Source organism: Oncorhynchus tshawytscha, linkage group LG31 (assembly GCF_018296145.1).
Source record: "Oncorhynchus tshawytscha isolate Ot180627B linkage group LG31, Otsh_v2.0, whole genome shotgun sequence".
In the NCBI taxonomy this organism is placed as follows: Eukaryota; Metazoa; Chordata; class Actinopteri; order Salmoniformes; family Salmonidae; genus Oncorhynchus; species Oncorhynchus tshawytscha.
The window spans coordinates 10,698,873-10,722,255 of record NC_056459.1 but is presented as its reverse complement, the minus strand read 5'-3'; the positions used below and the strand labels follow the sequence as shown (position 1 = coordinate 10,722,255).

Below are 23,383 nucleotides of genomic sequence, written 5' to 3'. Positions count from 1 at the left end.
TTAAATAAATTCCACAATGTTTATGCACCTGACTACCTCTCAACAGTTGATGCTCCACGTCAACTAAACAGGCACACAAACAGTCACAGAAACGTTCTGTTATTTTATTTTGTTTATAAAGGAAGAGTGTTACTGGAAAAGATACTTATAAAATCAGAAAATAAAGAACAAACAAAAAATGTCTGAAAATGGCTTTGTGGTTAATACTGATTAAGTCCTTGCTTTATTCTACAAAACTTTATTACAACATAAAGCTTTTCATAGGACTGTATCAGTAAAATGTAGGGCATCTATCACAGGGAAGAGTAGACAGTAATTCAACAATACAAAATCTAACCAATATCATTGATACGTACAGTAAAGGCATGGTAAAAACAATTGCAGGCTACCCACTCTAGCCTTTTTCACCCCAAAATAGTTAAGAGTGAATAAATAAACCACCGTGTGAAATGTACATTTTAGTTTGATAATGGAATTGGCTTTATAAACATGCTGTGTTTGGAGTCGTTTTGTTTTCTGACATCCTACTGCACAAACGTGCCATTTTGATTCTTTACAATTTAAAAGGTCAAAATGCATCATAGGCAAGGGTGTGAGCACCATATTTCATATAAAGTCGGTTGATTATAAAAGTCTAAGAAGGCCTATCTATGGTTGTGAGAAAGTTGAGATGGAAATAATGCTGAGTTGAAGAGTTGATATGGGTTCCTAGGAGGACAGGGATTTGGTGCTCCATTTCTAAACCAACCATTGCTTCATTTCTAAAGACTTTGTCAAGTCACCTTGTGGATCTGAAATATTTGGATTGGTATCAGCAATGTGGTAATAGCCTCACCTAGCCCTCTGGTAGGCTTGGCAGAGTTCCCACAATATTGTGTACACCTATACAGTCCTTTTTAGTTCTATGAAGGGGACTCAAAGGACCTAGAGGTTGTGACGTGGGACAGGTTTGGATATGGACCACAGAGTCAGTTGTGTGTCTTCCCTGACATCCCAATAATGACTCACCTGTCCTGGAGTGTACTCGGTGAGACAAAAAGGTTCAAGAACATTGCAGGTAGAAATATTATTAATAGAACTACATTCGTCCCCAAGTCTACAGGCAATCCAATGTGGTCTCAGGGCAATTCATATGATTCTGTACGTACATCTGTGACAATCTAAGACTCAATTTAGTATGACACGTTGCATTAGATTCTCAATGGAATAGCAGTCGTACAATATCATTCGAATTAGAGGACGTACAGTGTCATAGGTGTTACCCGGTCATACAAAACATACGTATAGGGTGACGTAACTTATCATACGTCTCGAAGGACGTATAGTATTGCAGGTCTTAATCTGAGGCCAGGTTCCTTGTTGCGCTGTAACAACAAAGGAGAATTACAGGGAGAATTTACATGGGCGGTTAGGGGAACTAACGGCAAAGGTTAGGAGAACTAAAACGACAAAAGTTAGGAGAACTAAAACGACAAAAGTTAGGAGAACTAAAACGACAAAGGTTAGGAGAACTAAAACGACAAAGGTTAGGAGAACTAAAACGACAAAGGTTAGGAGAACTAAAACGACAAAGGTTAGGTGAATTTACATAGCAGATTAGGTGAATTGGGTAAAGTTTAGAATAAGGGTTAGCTAAAATGCTACAGATGACCCTGATGCGGCTCACACATGCAAAACCTTGGAGTACTAGATTGTCGCGGATTACGCCCACCCATCCTCCCCGACCAACCTCCCTACTTGAGTTTCTGTCTCAAGTAACTAGACCATTAGTAGGTATCATACGTCTTCGAGGTGCTCAGAAATACATCAAGTATATTTAATATGGCTCTGAGGCCAGGCTGGACAATAATATCTGTTCTACACAATACATTTCTATCTGAACGTTCTGTAACATTCCCCCTCCTGAACTGACCCCAGGTAATCCCTAGCTGATGGAATATGAATGGAATTGCAAACAGACCAGCTGTTGTTTATAATATGATGGGTGGATTTATAAAGCTGATTTGCCAATAATAGTCCATAAACAATGATTGACACCGTTAGCGTGATGACGGCTGTTTAAAACCAACAAGAGTCCTGGGCCTACAGTTGACATCGCACATTGAATGCAATGGCATCCTAGATCGCTATAATTTGGAGCCCGGGACATATTTGGTGAAAAATCCTTTGGCATCCAGGTTTCCAAAAATTCTGCTACCTAAGGCATATTTATAACCCATTACTCCTTGTCCGTCCTTCTGGATTGTACAATGTGTGGATATCGTTAAAGAAACCGTCTGAACCAAATTTTCTCAAGACGAGCTACCGTGTATCCTACCACTGTCTAACACAATTGGAGCTTCAGCACTTGGCTGTCCCGTTCTGTGAGCTTGTGTGGCCTACCACTTTGTGGCTGATCTGTTTTTGGTGCTAGACGTTTCCACTTCACAATAATAGCACTAACAGTTGACCGGGGCAGCTCTAAATTTGCCGAACTGACTTGTTGGAAAGGTGGTATCCTATGAAGGTACCATGTTGGAAGTCACTGAGCTCTTCAATAAGGCCATTATACTGCCAATGTTTGTCTATGGAGATTGCATGGCGGTGTGCTCGATTTTATACACCTGTCAGCAATGGGTGTGGCTGAAAAAGCCTAATGCACTAATTTGAAGCAGTGTCCATATACTTTTATATATATAGTGTACAATCCGGATGGATGGACAAGGAGTTACTGATATAGACATGCGTCAGTGACAGGATTTTCGGAAAGCCCAAGGACTTTTCACTGAAAATGTTCCGTGTTCCGCATTCTAGCACACCATTGCAATTCATGGCATCCTATTCATGGCTGCAAGAGACCCTAAAGCCCAGGCTATCCCAACTACAGATTCAGATCGATGTGCTTCGATGAGGAGTAGGAATGTAATGCCAAACTGACCCTGTGTCCCAATACTCTTTCCTTGTCTCCTTTCAAGATCACAATATTGCCTTCACATGTTCAGCCATTTCAGATCTCTGGTCAATGAAGAAAGAAAACTCTTGAAGTGTAATGGGACATGGTATGGAATTGAAAAGTTCCACTTGATGTCCCAGCGTTTTCTTTGTTTATGATTCCTCTTCAGTCAGCTCCTGGTTTCCTGTTGTTGGTGATGTTACTCCTGCTACCTGTGCTGTGTTTCCTGCCCCTGAAAGAAAACCCCAACAAGTTGAAAATAAAGACTTCTGACAAATCTGTTGGATAAAAAGGCAGTGTCATATGTACACCCCTTTCATACATTTATCTTGCCCCCCTCCTCTCATAATGTGCAGAGTGAGAACATTGTCCGATTTAGACACTAGTTTTCTGGGTTGGCTTTGCCTGCTGTTATGGCATTGCCTTGACTTGAAAGGCACATTTCAACAAGAGCACAGCACTGTCGACAGCTGACATTGTGCCTTCTACAGGCAATTCCCTGACGGTCGTGTAGATTAAATTTGCAGTAAACGCTGCGGATTTTGGCTCAAGTGTAAACTACCTTTAAAAGTGAGGTGCGGTGCGCTTGTCGACAATGCGATTGATAGAATCCCAGCCTTGAACCCAAAGATAGATGTTTTCCTCCAGAGCTAAAGCAGTTTCAGCAACTCCCCACTACAGAACAACAACTAACTTTCCAGTTAAAAAAAAAAACCTGTCTCTGCTCTTAAGCATCTCCTTAGTTCTTTAAAAGAATCACTGAGACTGATGTACTAAATCATAATTCTTCAGTATTTCTTTAGTGAGGCAGATTCTTGCTGACAGTCTGTCATGAGAGATGAACTCTATCCCAATAACTGTTCTTGAGTCATATTTAGCAATATCAGAAGTGCAATGGAACATGGTCATGGATTAGAGATAGGTGGGCTGATCAGAGAACTGTTCATACCAGGAATGCAGAGGATCTGGGGCTCCTCCCACTTTCCACCTGGCAGGCACTTGACCAGAGGGTTTTGTCTCTGCTGGAAGCCCTGGGCACAGTAGTAGCGCACAATGGCGTCTGTCTCGTACCTCTGGCGGATTCTGCCAAACGCAGATGCGTTCCGGACTTTGGGGGGAGGGCCACATGAAGCTGTGGGAGGAGTTACAAAGACTGTAGGTGATAATGTCCTCTAAATCAAAAACATATGAATGAAAAGTTGAACGATTATTTGTCTTAATGTACACATTCAGTTACGTTTTGAGCATTACACTAGTTTGGGACTGTATTGAATGTGTGCATTAAACATCTACTGCTACATACCTCTAAGTTAACTACAGTGCCTTGCGAAAGTATTCGGCCCCCTTGAACTTTGCGACCTTTTGCCACATTTCAGGCTTCAAACATAAAGATATAAAACTGTATTTTTTTTGTGAAGAATCAACAACAAGTGGGACACAATCATGAAGTGGAACGACATTTATTGGATTTTTCAAACTTTTTTAACAAATCCAAAAACTGAAAAATTGGGCGTGCAAAATTATTCAGCCCCTTTACTTTCAGTGCAGCAAACTCTCTCCAGAAGTTCAGTGAGGATCTCTGAATGATCCAATGTTGACCTAAATAACTAATGATGATAAATACAATCCACCTGTGTGTAATCATGTCTCTGTATAAATGCACCGGCACTGTGATAGTCTCAGAGGTCTGTTAAAAGCGCAGAGAGCATCATGAAGAACAAGGAACACACCAGGCAGGTCCGAGATACTGTTGTGAAGAAGTTTAAAGCCGGATTTGGATACAAAAAGATTTCCCAAGCTTTAAACATCCCAAGGAGCACTGTGCAAGCGATAATATTGAAATGGAAGGAGTATCAGACCACTGCAAATCTACCAAGACCTGGCCGTCCCTCTAAACTTTCAGCTCATACAAGGAGAAGACTGATCAGAGATGCAGCCAAGAGGCCCATGATCACTCTGGATGAACTGCAGAGATCTACAGCTGAGGTGGGAGACTCTGTCCATAGGACAACAATCAGTCGTTTATTGCACAAATCTGGCCTTTATGGAAGAGTGGCAAGAAGAAAGCCATTTCTTAAAGATATCCATAAAAAGTGTCGTTTAAAGTTTGCCACAAGCCACCTGGGAGACACACCAAACATGTGGAAGAAGGTGCTCTGGTCAGATGAAACCAAAATTGAACTTTTTGGCAACAATGCAAAACGTTATGCTCATCACCCTGACCACACCATCCCCACTGTCAAACATGGTGGTGGCAGCATCATGGTTTGGGCCTGCTTTTCTTCAGCAGGGACAGGGAAGATGGTTAAAATTGATGGGAAGATGGATGGAGCCAAATACAGGACCATTCTGGAAGAAAACCTGATGGAGTCTGCAAAAGACCTGAGACTGGGATGGAGATTTGTCTTCCAACAAGACAATGATCCAAAACATAAAGCAAAATCTACAATGGAATGGTTCAAAAATAAACATATCCAGGTGTTAGAATGGCCAAGTCAAAGTCCAGACCTGAATCCAATCGAGAATCTGTGGAAAGAACTGAAAACTGCTGTTCACAAATGCTCTCCATCCAACCTCACTGAGCTCGAGGTGTTTTGCAAGGAGGAATGGGAAGAAATTTCAGTCTCTCAATGTGCAAAACTGATAGAGACATACCCCAAGCAACTTACAGCTGTAATCGCAGCAAAAGGTGGCGCTACAAAGTATTAACTTAAGGGGGCTGAATAATTTTGCACGCCCAATTTTTCAGTTTTTGATTTGTTAAAAAAGTTTGAAATATCCAATAAATGTTGTTCCACTTCATGATTGTGTCCCACTTGTTGTTGATTCTTCACAAAAAAATACAGTTTTATATCTTTATGTTTGAAGCCTGAAATGTGGCAAAAGGTCGCAAAGTTCAAGGGGGCCGAATACTTTCGCAAGGCACTGTACCTCTGTGACCTATTGCCTGTATACTGTAGCAATATAATCTATTGCACAGAGGTAGTTACAGGTATGTAAAGGCACTGGTAGATAGGTGCTTGCTTGTAGTAACATCCTGTCCATTACTCACAGGTGCCTTTCTTGCAGGTGTAGGCCAGGTGGTAGTTGCAGGGCACATCACTCCAGCGCCCGGCATCATGCCACACCATCACCACACAGTCCTCTCCAGACAGGAAGTAACTGTCAGGCTGGCCCCTGTACCAGTTCTCATAGAGCTGTGAAGACAAGGTAAGAGACACAGAGCTGTAGTTGTTTATAAGCGTGGGAGCTAATGTCTTGTGGTCCTCAGTTCTTTTTCTATGTCAACCCAATCTGTCTGGACTCACCAATGGGTTGCCATCGGACCAGCGGAAATCCCCCTCGATGGTCTTGTCGTTCAGTCCAGTCCACTGATACTCCTTATAGTTATCTGCGGATAGAATTAGCCATTTTATTTGCTTTTCAAGCAGTAGGCTTGTCACGTCTCAAAAAAACTATACAGTAGGCCTTTGTCTTTGTGCTTCCACTGCGAATATCAACACCTCTGCCAGGGTTTGTGTTTCCAATTGACTGGGCATGAAGTTACTTGGAAGTCATGTGGCCATGTAATTTAGAACATACTAAAGCTGCCCCAATCACTCCCATTGTTTTTTTGGCAATGAATGCTAATGTCAGCAGTTGGTGACAGTGACTTAGAACACAGTCTGTCACTCTGGTTAAAAGTAAGTGTGCGTCTAATTTATTTAGTCATTTTGCTGAACTACCTCTTTAATGGACCAGATTAGCATTTGCATGTAGCATCTCCGCACAGCAGGGTCATGGGCCTTCCTACGCTAATAAATAGCACACACAAACCCTTGAGAGCTTGCTGCTGTATTTCCAATGTATTAATATGCTGTAAAATGGTACGCTATGCTAACAAATGGAGTTGCCTATCAATGAAAGAGAAAAGGTGGGGCATGAAGTTCGGTGGCTCGCTGTCACCACTCCCACCGTACTGTTAATGAAGTCCTGCTCCTCAGGGGTTATGATTGACACCAAGTGGCCCCCCACCATGCGACAGTGCTGCTCCGCCACCTCCCAGCTCAGCCGCTGGTTGAAGTGCTTGTAGCAGTTCCCGTGGAACTTCTGCCAGCCCCCCCCACACTGCTCCAGATCTAAGAGACAGAACAGGAGGGAGGGAGAGATTTACTAGATGTCATTATTTTTATTTGAATGATTAAGAGGGAAAGGTAAGATCCATTTAGCTTTTCTGACTATTGAACAACAAAGAGAGCGAAGGGGTGGTATTGATGAAAAACAATGAAGGGATCCGAATGAAACTACAGTAAGACCTTGGCCGGGATTCAATCAAAGATGCATTATCGACAAGTTCAATACACTTGACCTTTGAAGGAAATTGTTTAAGCTTGAGCCAACATGCCCAGTGTTGACGTGAATGTGATCGCCGCCAATGTCAGGAAAATGGCCTTTGATTGAATCCTGGCCTTACTCTGAAACTAGATGATTCTAACCCAGGGAGACAGTTTCCCTGATTCCCTGAGCAGATGGATCCATGAGGTTCATCCATCTAAAGAACACTTCTCATCTCACCTTCTTTCCATCTCTATTTTCACATCCCTAAATCTGTGTGACAGGAACACGGTGGCATAGCAAGCAGGTCTCAAAGAAAAGGCTTCGCCCGACTGAACTGAAGGGGACAATTGTTCCAAAAGCAAGGTTTTGTTCTTTCTTGAGTTGGGCTCAGGGATGGAACAGCCATTCCTGGATTGTCCTCTTCAAAACAAGGTGGTTCTTTGTGATTAATGGGCTCTTAAAGCCACAGTGTGTAATATTTATATTTTGATTGAGTTAATAGTACTACTAGTTATTAATAGCCTAGTACAAATTTGTCTTACCTTCTAATAACAAAACAACGAAGGACCTGTTACTTTGTTAATGTTTTGGCCGTATATATCCAATTACTGGAATGTGAAAATAACTGGAATGTGGATCCACTCATCGGAGCCTGACAATCTGCTCCAGCACATACAAACCCACAATTATTATTACTGAATGTGGTGGTGCATTACATTACATTTTAGTCATTTAGCAGACACTCTTATCCAGAGTGATTTACAGGAGCAATTAGAGTTAAGTGCCTTGTGCTCAAGAGCACATTGGCATATTTTTCAACTATTTGAACCTGCAAATCCCTGAGCTTAACCCGCTAGACTACCTGTCGCCCAGTATTCTGCCACCTGGTGCAGTAGAACCCTGTTTAATAGCACTCTTACAATTACAGAGGTACTGTAACAGCTGAATGAGGAGCTCACCCATCTGACAGAGGTCACCTCCATAGCTGGGCAAACAGAGGCATTTGGTGCTCCCGCCCATCTCGACACAGGTGCCGCCGTTGGCACAGGGGTCCTCCAGACAGGCATCTGAAACACAGCAAGAGGCCAGTCCTGCCAGCTCTGATAATCATATGCAGCCTACTACTGTAGTAATACTGGTAAATAATAAAGTTGTACTGTAGTAAAAATAACAATACAATGGTAATATCATACAATTACAGCCTAGTGTGTAGAAAGCGGTGAGGGCAGCTGCAGCAAAGAATGTGAGTATGATGATAAAAGAGTTGAAGACAAAGAGTTTCAGAGATGACGTAAAGAAAAAGCTAAGTTGGTGAAGGTCTGTAAGGCTGCCCAATCAGGTGCCTTAACCCACTGTTCCCCGGTAGGCATTCATTGTAAATAAGAATTTCTTCTTTACTGACTTGCCTAGTTAAATAAAGGTTAAATTAAAAAAAAGAATAAAACATAGTCCTTGTCATGTCTGCTGAATATATCACCATTACATTGACTGACTCCCTGACTATTCACCAGGGCAAGTACTTATTAGCTCTCAGGATAATTACGCCCTCTCTGGCAAGGATGACTAAGGCATTTCTATCACGTTGACAATTACGATGATGATTTCAGTGTTGTGATGATGAAGGTGGTGTGATAGAGTGCAAGGGAATTAGCATTACTGTCTTTATCTGCAATTGATTACCTACAATTAAACCTCTCATGCTGTTTTGCATTGGTTATACTTTTGCAGGTATCTCTGTGTAGATGTTATATTTTGGTTTGAGAACACATTACCAAAGTACAGTGTTAAGAGTGCTGACAATTGTAAAAATGAACTATGACACATTATGGATGCCTCATACCTTAGTGGTATTTTTGCAATCTACTGTAAATGTAACCTGGGCTGGAACCAAAAGTGAGCGAGTGAGACTTAGACATTAGACGATTTGGTGTGGAAATGTGTGAAATCACCAAAATAACACCAAAAAGAATCTAACTGAAAGCATCACATTGCCTCATGTGTCAGACTAGAGGACATGCAAATCGGACATTATACAACAGGTGGTTCTAATCCGGAATGCTGATTGGTTAAAACCGCATTCCAGCTGGTGTCACTTTACCCCTACCTCGACTAACCTGTACCCCCACACATTGACTCGGTACCATTACCCCCTGTATATAGCCTCGTTATTGTTATGTAATTTTCTTGTGTTACTTTTGATTCAATTAATTTTTACTTTAGTTAATTTAGTAAATATTTTTTCTTAACTCTATTTCCTGAACTGCATTGTTGGTTAAGCGCTTGTAAGTAAGCCTTTCACAGTAAGGTCTACACTTTTTGTATTTGGCGCATGTGACAAATACAATTTGGTTTGATTTGATGTGGTCTATTCCACAAGTTACCTCCCAATTCTCCTTTCCTTTAGATGAGCATGCAATTAGCCAGTAGATGGCACCAAAGTTCACATATTGAGTTGATAACAACACTCACAAAGCCTGCATCTGGCATTAACTCAGTGTCGAGAAAGTTTGATGTAGAAGTTGTAGGAACAGATTACCCAACCCAGTATTTTAGCCATTAGATTAAAAAAATATCAGATGCTGTGTCAGTGGTTAGAGAAGCTGCCAGAGCAGCTTACCGATCAAATCACTGTACCTGTACACAGCCCATCTGTAAATAGCACACCCAACTACCTCATCCCCATATTGTTTTTTTGTTTTTTTTTCTCTTTTGCACCCCATTATCTCTACTTGCACATCATCGTCTGCATATCTATCACTCCAGTGTTTAATTGCTAAATTGTAATTATTTCGCCACTCTGGCCTATTTATTGCCTTACCTCCCTAACCTTACTACATTTGCACACACTGTACATCATTTTAAAATTGTGTTATTGACTGTACATTTGTTTATCCCATGTGTAACTCTGTGTTGTTGTTTTTGTCGCACTGCTTTGCTTTATCTTGGCCAGGTCGCAGTTGTAAATGAGAACTTGTTCTCAACTGGCCTACCTGGTCAAATAAAGGTGAAATAAAAAATAAAAAGGGAAACATCTACCTAACCTGTCAGGAATGTAAAGCAACAGTGACAAAGTAAACCTAATATTAAAGGCCATGTCCTCTAATTTAGATTTTCACCTTTAATGGTTACGGCTCTGTGAAAAGGCACATTTACTAAAATGAGACGGCAAATGTAGCATTCTATACAATTCTGTGCAAGTTATCCAACAGGCTGGTTTATGGTCTGTTAGTTGAATGGTTTAATGGATTGGGCCGTCCTGTATGAGTTAATTCCTTAGAGGAGAAAGCACACATGTTTAAAGAATAATCCATGCTGTTAGCTGTGCTTGTGAGATGCTGCTTCTGACTCTCCATCTATAGTACAATCACAATCTGCAAAGACCCATTTTAGATTAGATGACATGGCACTAATCATGCCACACTGACTACACTTTCACATCAAACAATAAACCAGCCTCAATAGTTTCCATTTTGCATTTAGCAACTCTTACTCATTACAAATGTTTAAAAGATTTGGGAGAAACTATGATCAGACCGCCATCTGGGAGGTCATTGTCATTTTTCAAATGGTACGTCCTGTTACAATGGGAGATTGATGGCAGTACAGACATTTTCACCTCAAATAACATTACAAATATTCTGATAGATGTCATTTACATATCTACAAGACTTGAAAACCAGATATTCCCTTATTATGGTTATGAAAGTGACATTCTTTGCCATAAATTCTCTACTATAAACTAACTCAATAGCTGCTGAGTTAGTTTAAAAAGTTGCTGATGTTTTGTAATTGGGATACTGTCCCTCTATTAAATCAATAATATCTGTGTTCGTGACCAATTAAGTGTCAGTGGTGTTGCATTTGGGAGTCAGTGCTGTTACATTCAGAGTTAGTGGAGTTACAATGCAAGGATAAATGTTTGTCCGGTTGAATATCACTGTTTTTTTTTCCCACTTGGAATTGTGCTCAAACTAATATGGGCCCCCGGTAAGAGGAAATTGACTGTTTGAATGGAAAAACATTCAGGACGGTGAAGGTGCAAGTTGGACTTCACTCTTGCAGGAAGAGTAGAGGGAGACAATCAAGCATAGCAATTCTCTTTCACAGAAATGGTGTGTCCAGGCAATACAGTACTTCACAGAAGTCAATCTTTGAGTGAAAAAAAACATCATGCACCGCAAGACTGGTTTGTTTGACAAATGACAAAAGGGGGTTGTCCCATATCTCTCTCAATGCTCAATTCTTGGGCATCACAAGGAGAAGGGTGCTCTTTAGGGGGAGGGAGTGGGAGGAGGGTGAGTGGGCTGCTGAGACAAACAGTGAGACAGACGAAGAGGGGGGAGCGGTTGGGAGGGTGGCAGTTTACAGAAAATGGAGCAAGGCAGCTTGGGGTGGGAGAGGCCGGGGTTTAGTGCATCGCTGTGTCGAGCAGCAAGAGGAGGGTGGTTAGGCTGGTTAGGGTGGCTCGAGTGTTACCTGAAATCTTCCTGGAACTGCCCACAGCAGCTCTCTCATTGGGCAAGATGAGCAGGGTTGGCGGCTGGGTGAGGCCGAATTCCAGATCCATCTTGCCATGATCCACAGGGGGCATAAGAGCCGTCACCCTCTCTGGCTCTGGGGGACTTTGTGTAGTGGAGGTGACGGGGCTCCAGGTCCGTGTAGCCCACTCTGTGGATGTGTACACGGTGGATGTGGACATAGTGGCAGCGGTGGGATCTGTACTTGAGGTGGACAAGGAGTCTGACCCAAACCGTTCAGGTTCTGCTGAGGAGTCTGGAAACTCTGTCTGGGAAGAGGTGGAAAGGGGTTCCCCGCTGTATTCAAGGTCGTCCTGAGACTCTTGGGGTGCAGAGGTGGTACGGTGCAGATCCCAACTGGTTGTTTGCGACTCAAGGGGGAAGACTGTAACTTTTTCTCTGAGGGACGGTTCATCAGTGCCTGGCTCATGTCCACTTCCGTCTTCTTCAGGGTCCGTGGTTGTGGGATCCACCTCTATTCTGGACATGGCCGTTGTTTGATAGCCCATTGTGGTAAACTCGACAGGCAGCTGGGAGGTGGTGGACAGGTCTGGAGACTCAGTTGTAGCCATTTCCTCTCCAGACCCCAGGTGCTCCTCATCAGACTCCCCTGGTGCCAGCTCCACTGCTCCTGAAGGTTCCAATCTCTCTGGATTGACGATACCCTCGAAATCTAGACTGGTGCTGCCTTCAGGTCTAGCGGAGGAAGTTCCCTGGGAGGTTCCTGGGGGATGGCCGACTGTGGAGTACACAGCTACTGTGGAGTACACATCCAGTCCCAGCCCTTCAGAATGATCCAGTCCAGATGAGATGCTGCTTAAATGCGGAACGCCTGTCTGCTGCTCACTGGAGATGCTGGTGGCTACAGGGGAGGCAGACATGTGAGTGGTGAAGTCAGAGGGTTCAGAGGTGGGGGATCTGTCTGTGTGCATTCCCTGGTGGACACCTAGGTCAATCTCTGTAAAGAAGGTACGATATACATTATTATTGCATGATTATCAAGTCTTAAGTTCTACACAGCCCTACAACGACAAAGTACATACTTTTGAGAAGAGGAGTTAGGAGTAACATCTGTAAGATCAAACATCTATAAGATCAAAAACATCTGTAACATCTATAAGATCAAAAACATCTGTAACATTAAGATATTATTGATTTGATTTTTTACATTATACACGATTTTCAAGTATGATCAAAGTACACTTGCTTCTAAAATAACAAGCATGTTTTCATGCAATGGGCAGATGCAGTTGGTCTAGAACAGAGCAGCACGTATCACACTTAGACGTACACAGAGGGCGAATGTCAATCTCTTCTGTCTCAAAGTTGAGGAGAGATTGACTGTATCGCTAGTGGTCTATGTGTTGAAGGTACAGAACTGTCTGTTCAGTTGGCACATAGTTGGGGCACTCATCGGTATCACACAAGACATGCAACCAGAGGTCTCTTCACAGTCCCCAGGTCCAGAACTTAGGCTAGGAAACACACCGTATTAAATAGAGCCATGACTAAATGGAACTCAGCCACCCCAGGTAACTCAAGCTTGCAAATAAAACCAGATAAAAAAAATGCTATAAAAGAACAACTAACGGCACGACGGGGACTGTGAAGAGGCACACATACATTTTTATGCATTTTGTATCGTATTTTGCATTGTATTATGTATGTGATACGTGTTTGGGATACGACTGTGATATGTGGTTGTCTCGCCTGGCTATCTTAATTTTATTTGACCTTTATTTAACTAGGCAAGTCAGTTAAGAACAAATTCTTATTTTCAATGACGGCCTAGGAACAGTGGGTTAACTGCCTGTTCAGGGGCAGAACGACAGATTTGTACCTTGTCAGCTTGGGGATTTGAACTTACTAGTCCAACGCTCTAACCACTAGGCTACCCTGCCGCCCCAAGATGAATGTACTAGCTGTGGGTCGCTCTGGATGGGAGTGTCTGCTGCAAGGTAGCCATACCTTGCATATCTCCAGATCCATCCAAGGGCAACCACACTGAGGTTGCCCTTCCGTGGGGGGAGAGTGTAGACCAGACTGGGTGAGGATCAAGCTCACCCAGGGATTCGGTCGAGATGGATGTCTCTTCAAGTTCTCCCACGATCGACTCTTTGTGTCTTCTCTCTGCGGTGGGGTCACGTGCCTCGGTAGCATTCTCTATGGGGTCAAAGGCCATGTTGGTAGTCTCTTGTGCATTCTTCCGATGACTCTGGTTACCTGCTGTTGTGCTGTAGTTGGCTTCCAGTTGATCCAACTCCAGGTTGGTCTCTGGCATTGGCTGGAAGTGCTTGGAAGAGCCTGACTGCTGGTAGTCGGGTTCCTCCGGGTTCATCTCTGACATCGGCTGGTAATGTATGTGTGGCTTGTAGGACGGCTCTGGGAATTCTGGGCTCGTTTCCAGTTCGAGTCGGTAGAAACTGGAGTTGCCTTCGTGGAGGGAGTCTGGCACGCTGGAGGTGCTGGGTAATGAAGCAGGATGCTGGGAGTGATAATCTTCCTTGTGAAGGGAGTCTGGCTCACTGGAGGTGCTGGGTAAAGAAGTAGGATGCTGGGAGTGATAGTCTCCTTCGTGAAGGGAGTCTGGCTCACTGGAGGTGCTGGGTAATGAAGCAGGATGCTGGGAGTGATAATCTTCCTCGTGAAGGGAGTCTGGCTCACTGGAGGTGCTGGGTAAAGAAGTAGGATGCTGGGAGTGATAGTCTCCTTCGTGAAGGGAGTCTGGCACACTGGAGGTGTTGGGTAATGAAGTAGGATGCTGGGAGTGATAGTCTCCTTCGTGAAGGGAGTCTGGCACACTGGAGGTGTTGGGTAATGAAGTAGGATGCTGGGAGTGATAGTCTCCTTCGTGAAGGGAGTCTGGCACACTGGAGGTGTTGGGTAATGAAGTAGGATGCTGGGAGTGATAGTCTCCTTCGTGAAGGGAGTCTGGCACACTGGAGGTGCTGGGTAAAGAAGTATGATGCTGAGAGTGATAGTCTCCTTCGTGAAGGGAGTCTGGCACACTGGAGGTGCTGGGAAGTGAAGTAGAATGCTGGGAGTGATAGTCTCCTTCGTGAAGGGAGTCTGGCTCACTGGAGGTGCTGGGAAGTGAAGTAGAATGCTGGGAGTGATAGTCTCCATCGTGAAGGGAGTCTGGTTCCCTGGATGTGCTGGGTAATGAACTAGAATGCTGGGAGTGATAGTTTTCTTCGTGAAGGGAGTCTGGCACACTGGAGGTGCTGGGAAGTGAAGTAGAATTCTGTGAGTGATAGTCTCCTTCGTGAAGGGAGTCTGGCTCACTGGAGGTGCTGGGAAGTGAAGTAGAATGCTGGGAGTGATAGTCTCCATCGTGAAGGGAGTCTGGCTCACTGGATGTGCTGGGTAATGAACTAGAATGCTGGGAGTGATAGTCTCCTTCGTGAAGGGAGTCTGGCTCACTGGAGGTGCTGGGAAGTGAAGTAGGATGCTGGGAGTGGTAGTGTTCTTCTACAGGAAGTGAAGTCTCATCAAAAGGCTGGAGGAGATCCTGGGTGGAAGCTGTACGGGTGAGTGGCACCTCTGTGCTTGACATGGAAGTAGGGGGAGATCCTTGCAAGTCCTCCCGAGCAGGAGCTGACTGGAAGACGCGGAGGGATTGCAGGACACTCTGGGCCTCTCGCTCCACTTGCTCTGGATCCAGGCTCAGATGGAGCTCCTCGGCAGGCTCCATAAGAACAACAATATCTTGTCCGATGTCCTCTGGTTCAGTGGCCATGTAGTCCATGGGGGCATCCGTGTGAGGATTCCCATTACCTGAGAAGTACAGGGAGTGGACAGGAGACTCAGTGAGGTTGTTTAATGAATGGACATAAAACTAAGACATTCTCTGCATAACACAAAATAATCCATAGAAGCATGCAATCTAACAAATATCTTGCAATAAAAAAAACTATTATCTATGCTACAAATATTTAGTCCAGTACAAAAACAGACCTCTGAAATAAGCACTGTACTATCTCTTTTATCTACTAATTAGGCCAGTACAAAACAGACCTCTAAAATTAGTGGGGAATATGGAATTATTTTAAGATGGTCATACCATGGATCATATGGATATCTGATTAGAATTTTAGGACCCATTTAGGTATCAACTTTTTTTTAAACATTATTTGATTAAATATTGAATTAGGACTTTACGACTATAGCCCATAGAAACGCATTGAATAACACATTCAAACATGGCAAAAAATAGTAAAACAATAAACTTCATAAGAAATAAGGTTTTGAAGTGTATGTCTTATATTTAGGAGATATAAGAAAGCTCAGGATACATTTTTTTAAATTTCTTCACACATATTTAAACCCTTATTTTTGTAGGCACAAAACGACCTTCACACTTCCATTTGTTTGTATGGGTTACCTTCAGACGAGACCCGTGTCCTCGTAAAGATAAACAGAAAACGTGTTCGTGAGGGTCTCAAATTTTACATAGAGTGGTCATAACAGTTTTTTAGGCCAAACCGTTCAGATGCTACATCCGTTTTTGCGAGAAGACCGATTTTCGGGATGTCTCATGGTCTGACAAACACCACTGTAGCTTGGCCACCTTCCACCGCAGATACGGAAGGCCGACATAGACAGTTGTTATGGACTGAGACGCAGCCCATGCAAAAAGAACTGATATCTCTAGCTTAAACTGACTGATTTTGATGGGGATTTTATTATTATGTTACTAAGGTTTAACACACAGGTGCGTCAATATACTCTTAAGAATCTTTTAACGAGTAATTAGTCCAGTACAAAACAGACCTCAAATAAGTACTTTGCTATCTCTTTTAAAATCTCTTAAGGAGCCAACACTTTTTTTCAATATTTGCCTAAAATGACATACCCAAATCTAACTGCCTCTAGCTCAGGACCTGAAGCAAGGATATGCATATTCTTGATACCATTTGAAAGGAAACACTTTGAAGTTTGTGGAAATGTGAAATTAATGTAGGAGAATATAACACACAGATCTGGTAAAAGATAATACAAATAATAATTTTTGTATTGTCATTTTTTAAATGCAAGAGAAAGGCCATAATGTGTCATTCTAACCCAGGCACAAATTTGATTTTGGCCACTAGATGGCAGCAGTATATGTACAAAGTTTTAGACTGATCCAATTAACCATTGCATATCTGTTCAAATTGTTGTATCAAGACTGCCCAAATGTGCCTAATTGGTTTATTATTACATTTTTAAGTTCATAATTGTGCACTCTTCTCAAACAATAGCCTGGTATTATTTCACTGTAATAGCTACTGTAAATTGGACAGTGCAGTTAGATTAACAAGAATTGAAGCTTTCTGCCCATATCAGATATGTCTATGTCCTGGGATTTTTTGTTGTTTACTTACAACCTCATGCTAATCACATTAGCTCAACCGTCCCATAGAGGTTAACTACTAATTAGTCCAGTACAAGACTCAGACCTCTGAAACAGTAAACATCATGGCGGCTGGAGGATTCAGGGAAGCCTGTCTGGTTGCTGTAGCGATACAGGGTCTTGACCCCTGCCTGTGGACCTCCACAGCGCGCTCTAGGGGTGATGACGGGGTAGCGCACGCTGCCATCAGACAGCCAGCCAGGGTTGCAGCGGTCCAGACCCTCACTCCATGCCATGTACAGCTGCCCTGTGGTAGCCAGCTCTGCCCCTTCCTTCTCGCAGTACGCCCAAGCCTCATTCAACGACAGCTGCTTAGGGGCAGAGCCATGGAACACCTCCCCTGCACAAAAAAAGGTAATGTGTTAGAGTCCTGATGGGATTTAGATTCCGAACGATTGTCCTAGATCCTTCATTTTCCTGCAGTATCTGGAAAAATACAAAAGGCTGAACACATGGGAGAATGAGATCTCGGTTGGGAAAATGACATCAGTATTTGATATGTATTGTACCTGTAAATACAAATGATCTGACTCATCTAAAGTGTGTATTCTGTCCACTAGCTAAAATCCCTACATGCCTGTAACTTAAAGGGATAGTTCACTCAAATTAAAAAATGATATATTGGTTTCCTTGCCCTGTAAGTGGTCTATGGTAAAGTTATGACAGCAATCCATGATTTGGTTTAGTTTACCTGGCACTGTTACCATGTTTTAGCATTTGTGGCACACATCCCATTCAAAGTCATGGGACCAATATTAGCATTTTTCACACATCATGTCCAAATAATCATAAAGTATCTAAAATTGTGAAGCTCAACAAAGTCACTTATAAATGATTTGAATATGATGTGTGAAAAATGCTAATATCGGTCCCATGACTCGGATGGTGCCACAAATGCTGAATACTAAAAGGTTAGCATGTAGAAACAGTACCAGGGAAACTTAATCAAAGCATGGATTGCTGTCATACTTTGTTCAGAGATTGTTTGGAGGGTAAGAAAATCAATATGCAATTTTGCAATTTGGGTGAACTATCCCTTTAAGGAGACCCAACACAGTCATTTTATAGCGTGCCTTCAGAACACATGATGATATACAATGACAAAGCATCTGTCTTGGCAAAATTACATAATGTCCTTTATTATTTTTTGACACAATGACACAAACATATGTTATTGCTCAGTAGAATCACATTTATTCACACTGTCACTATTTACACTGCCTTTTTACGGGGAACTATTCACACGGTCACTATTTACACTGCCTTTTTACGAGGAGCTATTCACACTGTCACTATTTACACTGCCATTTTTATGGGAAACTATTTACACTGTCACTATTTACACTGCCTTTTTACGGGGAGCTATTCACACTGTCACTATTTACACTGCCTTTTTTTACGGGAAGCTATTTACTGTCACTATTTACACTGCCTTTTTACGGGGAGCTATTCACACTGTCACTATTTTACGGGAAGCTATTCACAAGTTGTTGTTCTTTACCATCAATATGCTCCACATAACAATACACATCAAACAGCTCCTCTGGTTCCAGTGTCCCATAGTTCCTCACTCCCGGGCGACCATCCATGTCACCATAGCAACCTTCCCGGGGAACTTGGATTGGATATCTGTGAAATAGAAAATATTAGTATTTCCTGTGCTAAGAAAATGTTGTAAAGACTAACGCTGATAGGTGAGGGGCCTCAGTCATTGTTTTTTAATCTGTTAGCGGGAATTGATGTGTGTGTTGGAAACACAGACCAAATAGAGTCCCTATCTTACACATGTAAGCCATGATAATGCTCATGAGGAAATCTAGCTTAATTAACATCAGGACTAGAGTGAAACTGATTCAGGTCAACATACAGTCTGCCAGAAAATAGTATTACATACCACACAGTGGGCCAAATTCAAAATCCCCAGTAGCCTATAGGCATGTGAATTAGTCAAAACAAAGTATTGCACCTTTAAGAAATGTGTCTTTGTATTATAAGACAAGTTGTGGATACCTGACAGATTGGTCAGCGAGCCAGCCGGCGTCACACTGCTCATAGCCATCGTAATAGGCTGCCAGAAGCTGGTCGGGAGTAGCGATGTGTGCCCCAATGCTCTCGCACACCGCCTGGGCCTCACTGAACGAAAATGCATAGCGACCAGAGGCATGTCTGTAGTGGAAGACCACACCTACATGCACACGCGTGTGCACAAACACACACACACAGAGAAATATTGACAGGTTCAAATACACAATATGTGGTAAAAACTGAAAGAAAAAATATTAATAGTTGCATATAAGGCTAAATCTGGTTGTTTCTAAACCTGTTCGCAGTTTCTAAACCTGTTAGACAAGTTTTAAAAAATCAAAAATATTCACATCGACTCCTACAGCCTTAAAAATCCTTCGCCCTTTGTTACCTTTGACCTTGATCTGTGTGAAGTCGCTGGCGTCGTCCAGGCCCTGCTGCACCTCGCAACGGTAGTGCCCTGTGTCTGTTGAGCGCAGCTCCCCCAGCCAGAGGGAGAGGTCCTCGGGCGAGTCTGCAAAGTTGACCAGGGAAGCTCGTTCTCCGTAGGCCTCGTTGACCTTCACCCTTTGACCCCGCGCCACCAGGATCTCTGTCTCCTGATGCTCCCCATCATGCAACACGCTCCACTTGACCCGGGGTGGGATGGGGGGCGAGGAGGACGAGTGGGGCCCAGTGGAAAGGGACACCATACATGGGATTGTGATGGAGCCTCCTAGCTGTGCAGTGGAAATCAGGGTTGCCTTGGAGATGGTGACCTGGAGTTGTCGGTTGTCATCTGAGTCAGGAAGGAGAGACACAGTGAGTAAATGATGCTGACTTAGTAAGTGGCCGGCTATTGACCTCTAGTGGTGATGGTGAATAATGCATTTCGGGGACAATCTTCAAAATTCTGCAGCAATGGTTATATTCCATGGATGAGTGTAATTTCCCCTCAAAATATTATATGAGTACGGAGTGGGCGGAAAAACAAATGCTTTAATCAGCTACATGTTGAATATATAGAAATATAAATTATACATAGTTAATATAAACATGGATTATCTTCTATCCAAAGCAATTGTAACACAGCAACTATTATGCAGCAATTACTATACAGCAACTGAGTCTTTACATTTCAGTTCATGAGGACCACAGCGCTGCTAAGGCTAAAGGGATACTTTGTGATACCATTTTATGTCTCTGCATCCAGTATGACGGAAGTTTCGTGAGCCAATGCTACCTAACGTTAGCACAATGACTAGAAGTCTACAGGAACAGCTAGCATGCTATTTGCGCTAATGCTAGCAGAGACATAAAAATGGTATCCACATGTTCATCTGACTCTGGGGAAGTAGATAACGGCTAAAATCCAGAAGTATCCCTTTAAAATAATAACCTGAAATCAAAATAAAAGTTTTAATGCAATGCATTGTCATCCCAAATAATGATAGTCCATCAAAATGCACGTTAGAAGATCTGTACCTTCTGAGTATCCTGTTTGGGCGGGGAAAGCCAGGGTCAGATGGCAAAGTGCGCACAGAAGGAGGAGGAACCTTACTGCTCTGTGGAGGAGAGATAGTGAGAGTGAGATAAGGGAGTTTTTTTTTTACATATTACATATGGCATATGCACCTCATTTAACAAACAATCTCTACTTCGCCAATTGGTTACAGTATTATTTTTGTTGGCTTATTTTACTCCTACATTATATACCCTGTATGATTCAAGTGTAGATAAGGACAGAGAGGGCAGAGAGTGATGAATGATGAGTATTAAAATGTTAGATCAACGCCAGACAGTAAACAAGTAGTTTGAATGACAAACAGTGTCTAACTGATCGATGAGAGAGAGCAGGAGCTGAGAGAAGGATGTGTGGAGAAATGGAGGAAGTTGAGATTGAAAGTGTAGTTGATGAAAAGCACATGCAGTATGAGGAAAAAATGTGGTGGGGACAGAAAATGGACCATTTATGGGAATAAAGTAAAGACTAAACGGTCTTAATTCAATAATATAAAAAGACCAAGGACCTTGAAATATCCTAATACAGGACAGAGACATTGGAGGAGCAGTTGCTCAGACCCCAAAAAGGAATCCGGCGGCACATTCACATCTGACCGCAAGCGATTCATCACCTCCAAGAGAAAATTACACGTCTGCATTGCCCAGGGCTGCCTGCCAGTGCTTCTTCACCAGTCTGACCCTGTTATTAGCTCAGCAGGCATGGCAGGCGGCTCTCACTGACCTCACACAACCTCAGAGGCAGCCACGATGGAAAGGGGAGGGGCCATAAACATCTACCTCACACAAATAAGTGCAGAGGCATTTTTGACAAAAGACAGCTTATGTTTTTCAAAAATACTTTGCAGAAAGGACAAGGCAACAAACTTTACCTCCTACTTTTGAGTACTTTCAGAACCTTCTCCAAAAGTGTATGCTTTTTACCTTTAACCTCATATAAATTAAAATATTTCAATTTTGTGTGTCTTGACCACCAGTTGAATCACCTATACGATTATGATTTCACTCATTATATCTTTATGCCATCCCCGTTTTTCCTAGATGCACTTTCCCAAAATTCTGCAGACTTGAAAAATGTGCCTAAATGACCATTTAGAGCAAACGTTTAAATTGTCAAAAACCCTCTAAACCTGATAAGTTGCCTAGTTTCCTGCGTTTGGCTTAGCTGGTCGTATAAACCTCTCTTCCTCCATGAACGATGAAGGGAGAATCTCAATTGGTGTTCTCAATTCCTTGCATCCTCTTCTCCTCACTTCTTTAAAAAAAAGTCAAACGGTAATCAAGGAGAGGAGGGGATGAAACATGGAAACAAATGCACTTCTATGAAATGAGACCTTCACTAGCGCGTCATGACAGTTACAGACGTGGTATCCCAACATAAATGTGTGAAGCATTAAAAATAAATGTAGGTAGTTGTGCTACAGATATTATAGATAAAAGGATAAGTAGTGTATCATTTTTAAATATGTGCAACAGCCGATTCAAAGGTGGTGTGGCAGATTTCAAAACTCTTCTGCAGAGGATTTCTCGAGAGGAGGCTATCGAGGTGAGGAGGACACTCCTGCATTCGCCTACTGACAAACTGACACTCTCCTCGACCACTTGACCACTTACCGGTTTCCGGGTCACAGAGGAGAGGAGGACGGAGTTGAGGTCAGGACAGACTTTTGGCCAATTGAGAATCTCCCTGAATGTTTGTCGACTGGTAGCATTAGCAGAGTTGCCAACAAACGGAAGTTAACGAGGCGACACACATCTTAACTTCTCCTTCACATTTACTGGATTGGTTGAAAAGTGCAGAAGAGAACCTTCCCTGCCAGGATCTAGTTTCAGATGTTTCTTTTACGCCTAGCTATGTTAGGTTAGCTGACTGGGTAAGTATACAGTGTGGCTGGTGCCATCTAGTAGCGGTGAAGAAAAATGCATTTTGGGGAAATTCTGCAGCAATGGTAAATTCTGCGGATAAAGGAAAACTTGAGTGCCTTTTCTGCAAAAAATGCAATGATTGTGGGAAACCAACCTTTTGAAAAACGCTCTAGTTATCTGTCTTTGTTACACATATTTGTGAATATTGTTTCTGTTTCATTTGTATTATTTTTCAGTCAGACACAGTACTATTAACAGACACAGTAGACTATTAAGTCACTTGGACTGCAGACACTGTTTCAGAGACAAGCAGAGTCTGTGAGCTGCTCAAAAAAATACAACCCTGCTCACATTAAATGAAGAATGTCTTCTCGTCAAAATATACACACATACTCTGTGTGTGTGCGTATGTGGGTGTTCATCTTTGTGTTGGGGGGAGTACACTCCTATCCAGCTGGCTTGATTCAGGCTTTTTTAGTCATTCTATGTGACTGAAATTCTAATAGTCAAGCACCAGTTGCACCAATCCACCTCCCACAGTTTCACAAAGCTTACTACTAAACCTACTAAATGAACCCCAGACACCCTCAAAACAGAGCCACGTTCATTCGACTGACCAAGGAAGACCCAGCACATATGTTATACCAGCACACTTCTCTGGATATCCAAGATCAGCTTCGATCATGATGCAAGTCATGGTAAGGAATATGCAAATGCAGGAGACAACACATAGTTTACTCTGAGCGGTCTGTGTTACTGTGCTACTCTGAGCGGTCTGTGTTACTGTGCTACTCTGAGCGGTCTGTGTTACTGTGCTACTCTGAGCGGTCT

The 23,383-nt window shown here is 42.7% G+C and overlaps 1 protein-coding gene across 1 annotated transcript in view; it reads right to left on the bottom strand.

Moving 5' to 3' along the window:
• Positions 1 to 3,083: 3,083 nt before the first annotated feature.
• Positions 3,084 to 23,383, bottom strand: part of LOC112229338 (brevican core protein-like) — a 38,918-nt gene continuing 18,618 nt past the window's right edge. Inside the window, exons 2-14 of the mRNA XM_042310295.1 lie at positions 20,651 to 20,730; positions 19,578 to 19,964; positions 19,172 to 19,346; positions 18,663 to 18,790; positions 17,208 to 17,501; positions 13,735 to 15,543; positions 11,726 to 12,724; positions 8,209 to 8,316; positions 6,892 to 7,050; positions 6,241 to 6,323; positions 5,985 to 6,129; positions 3,882 to 4,064; positions 3,084 to 3,164 (exon numbers count right to left, since the gene is read on the bottom strand). Coding sequence (XP_042166229.1) covers positions 3,085 to 3,164; positions 3,882 to 4,064; positions 5,985 to 6,129; positions 6,241 to 6,323; positions 6,892 to 7,050; positions 8,209 to 8,316; positions 11,726 to 12,724; positions 13,735 to 15,543; positions 17,208 to 17,501; positions 18,663 to 18,790; positions 19,172 to 19,346; positions 19,578 to 19,964; positions 20,651 to 20,730 — 4,630 coding nt within the window. The 3' untranslated portion in view covers position 3,084. The remainder of the gene's footprint in view (positions 3,165 to 3,881; positions 4,065 to 5,984; positions 6,130 to 6,240; positions 6,324 to 6,891; positions 7,051 to 8,208; positions 8,317 to 11,725; positions 12,725 to 13,734; positions 15,544 to 17,207; positions 17,502 to 18,662; positions 18,791 to 19,171; positions 19,347 to 19,577; positions 19,965 to 20,650; positions 20,731 to 23,383) is intronic.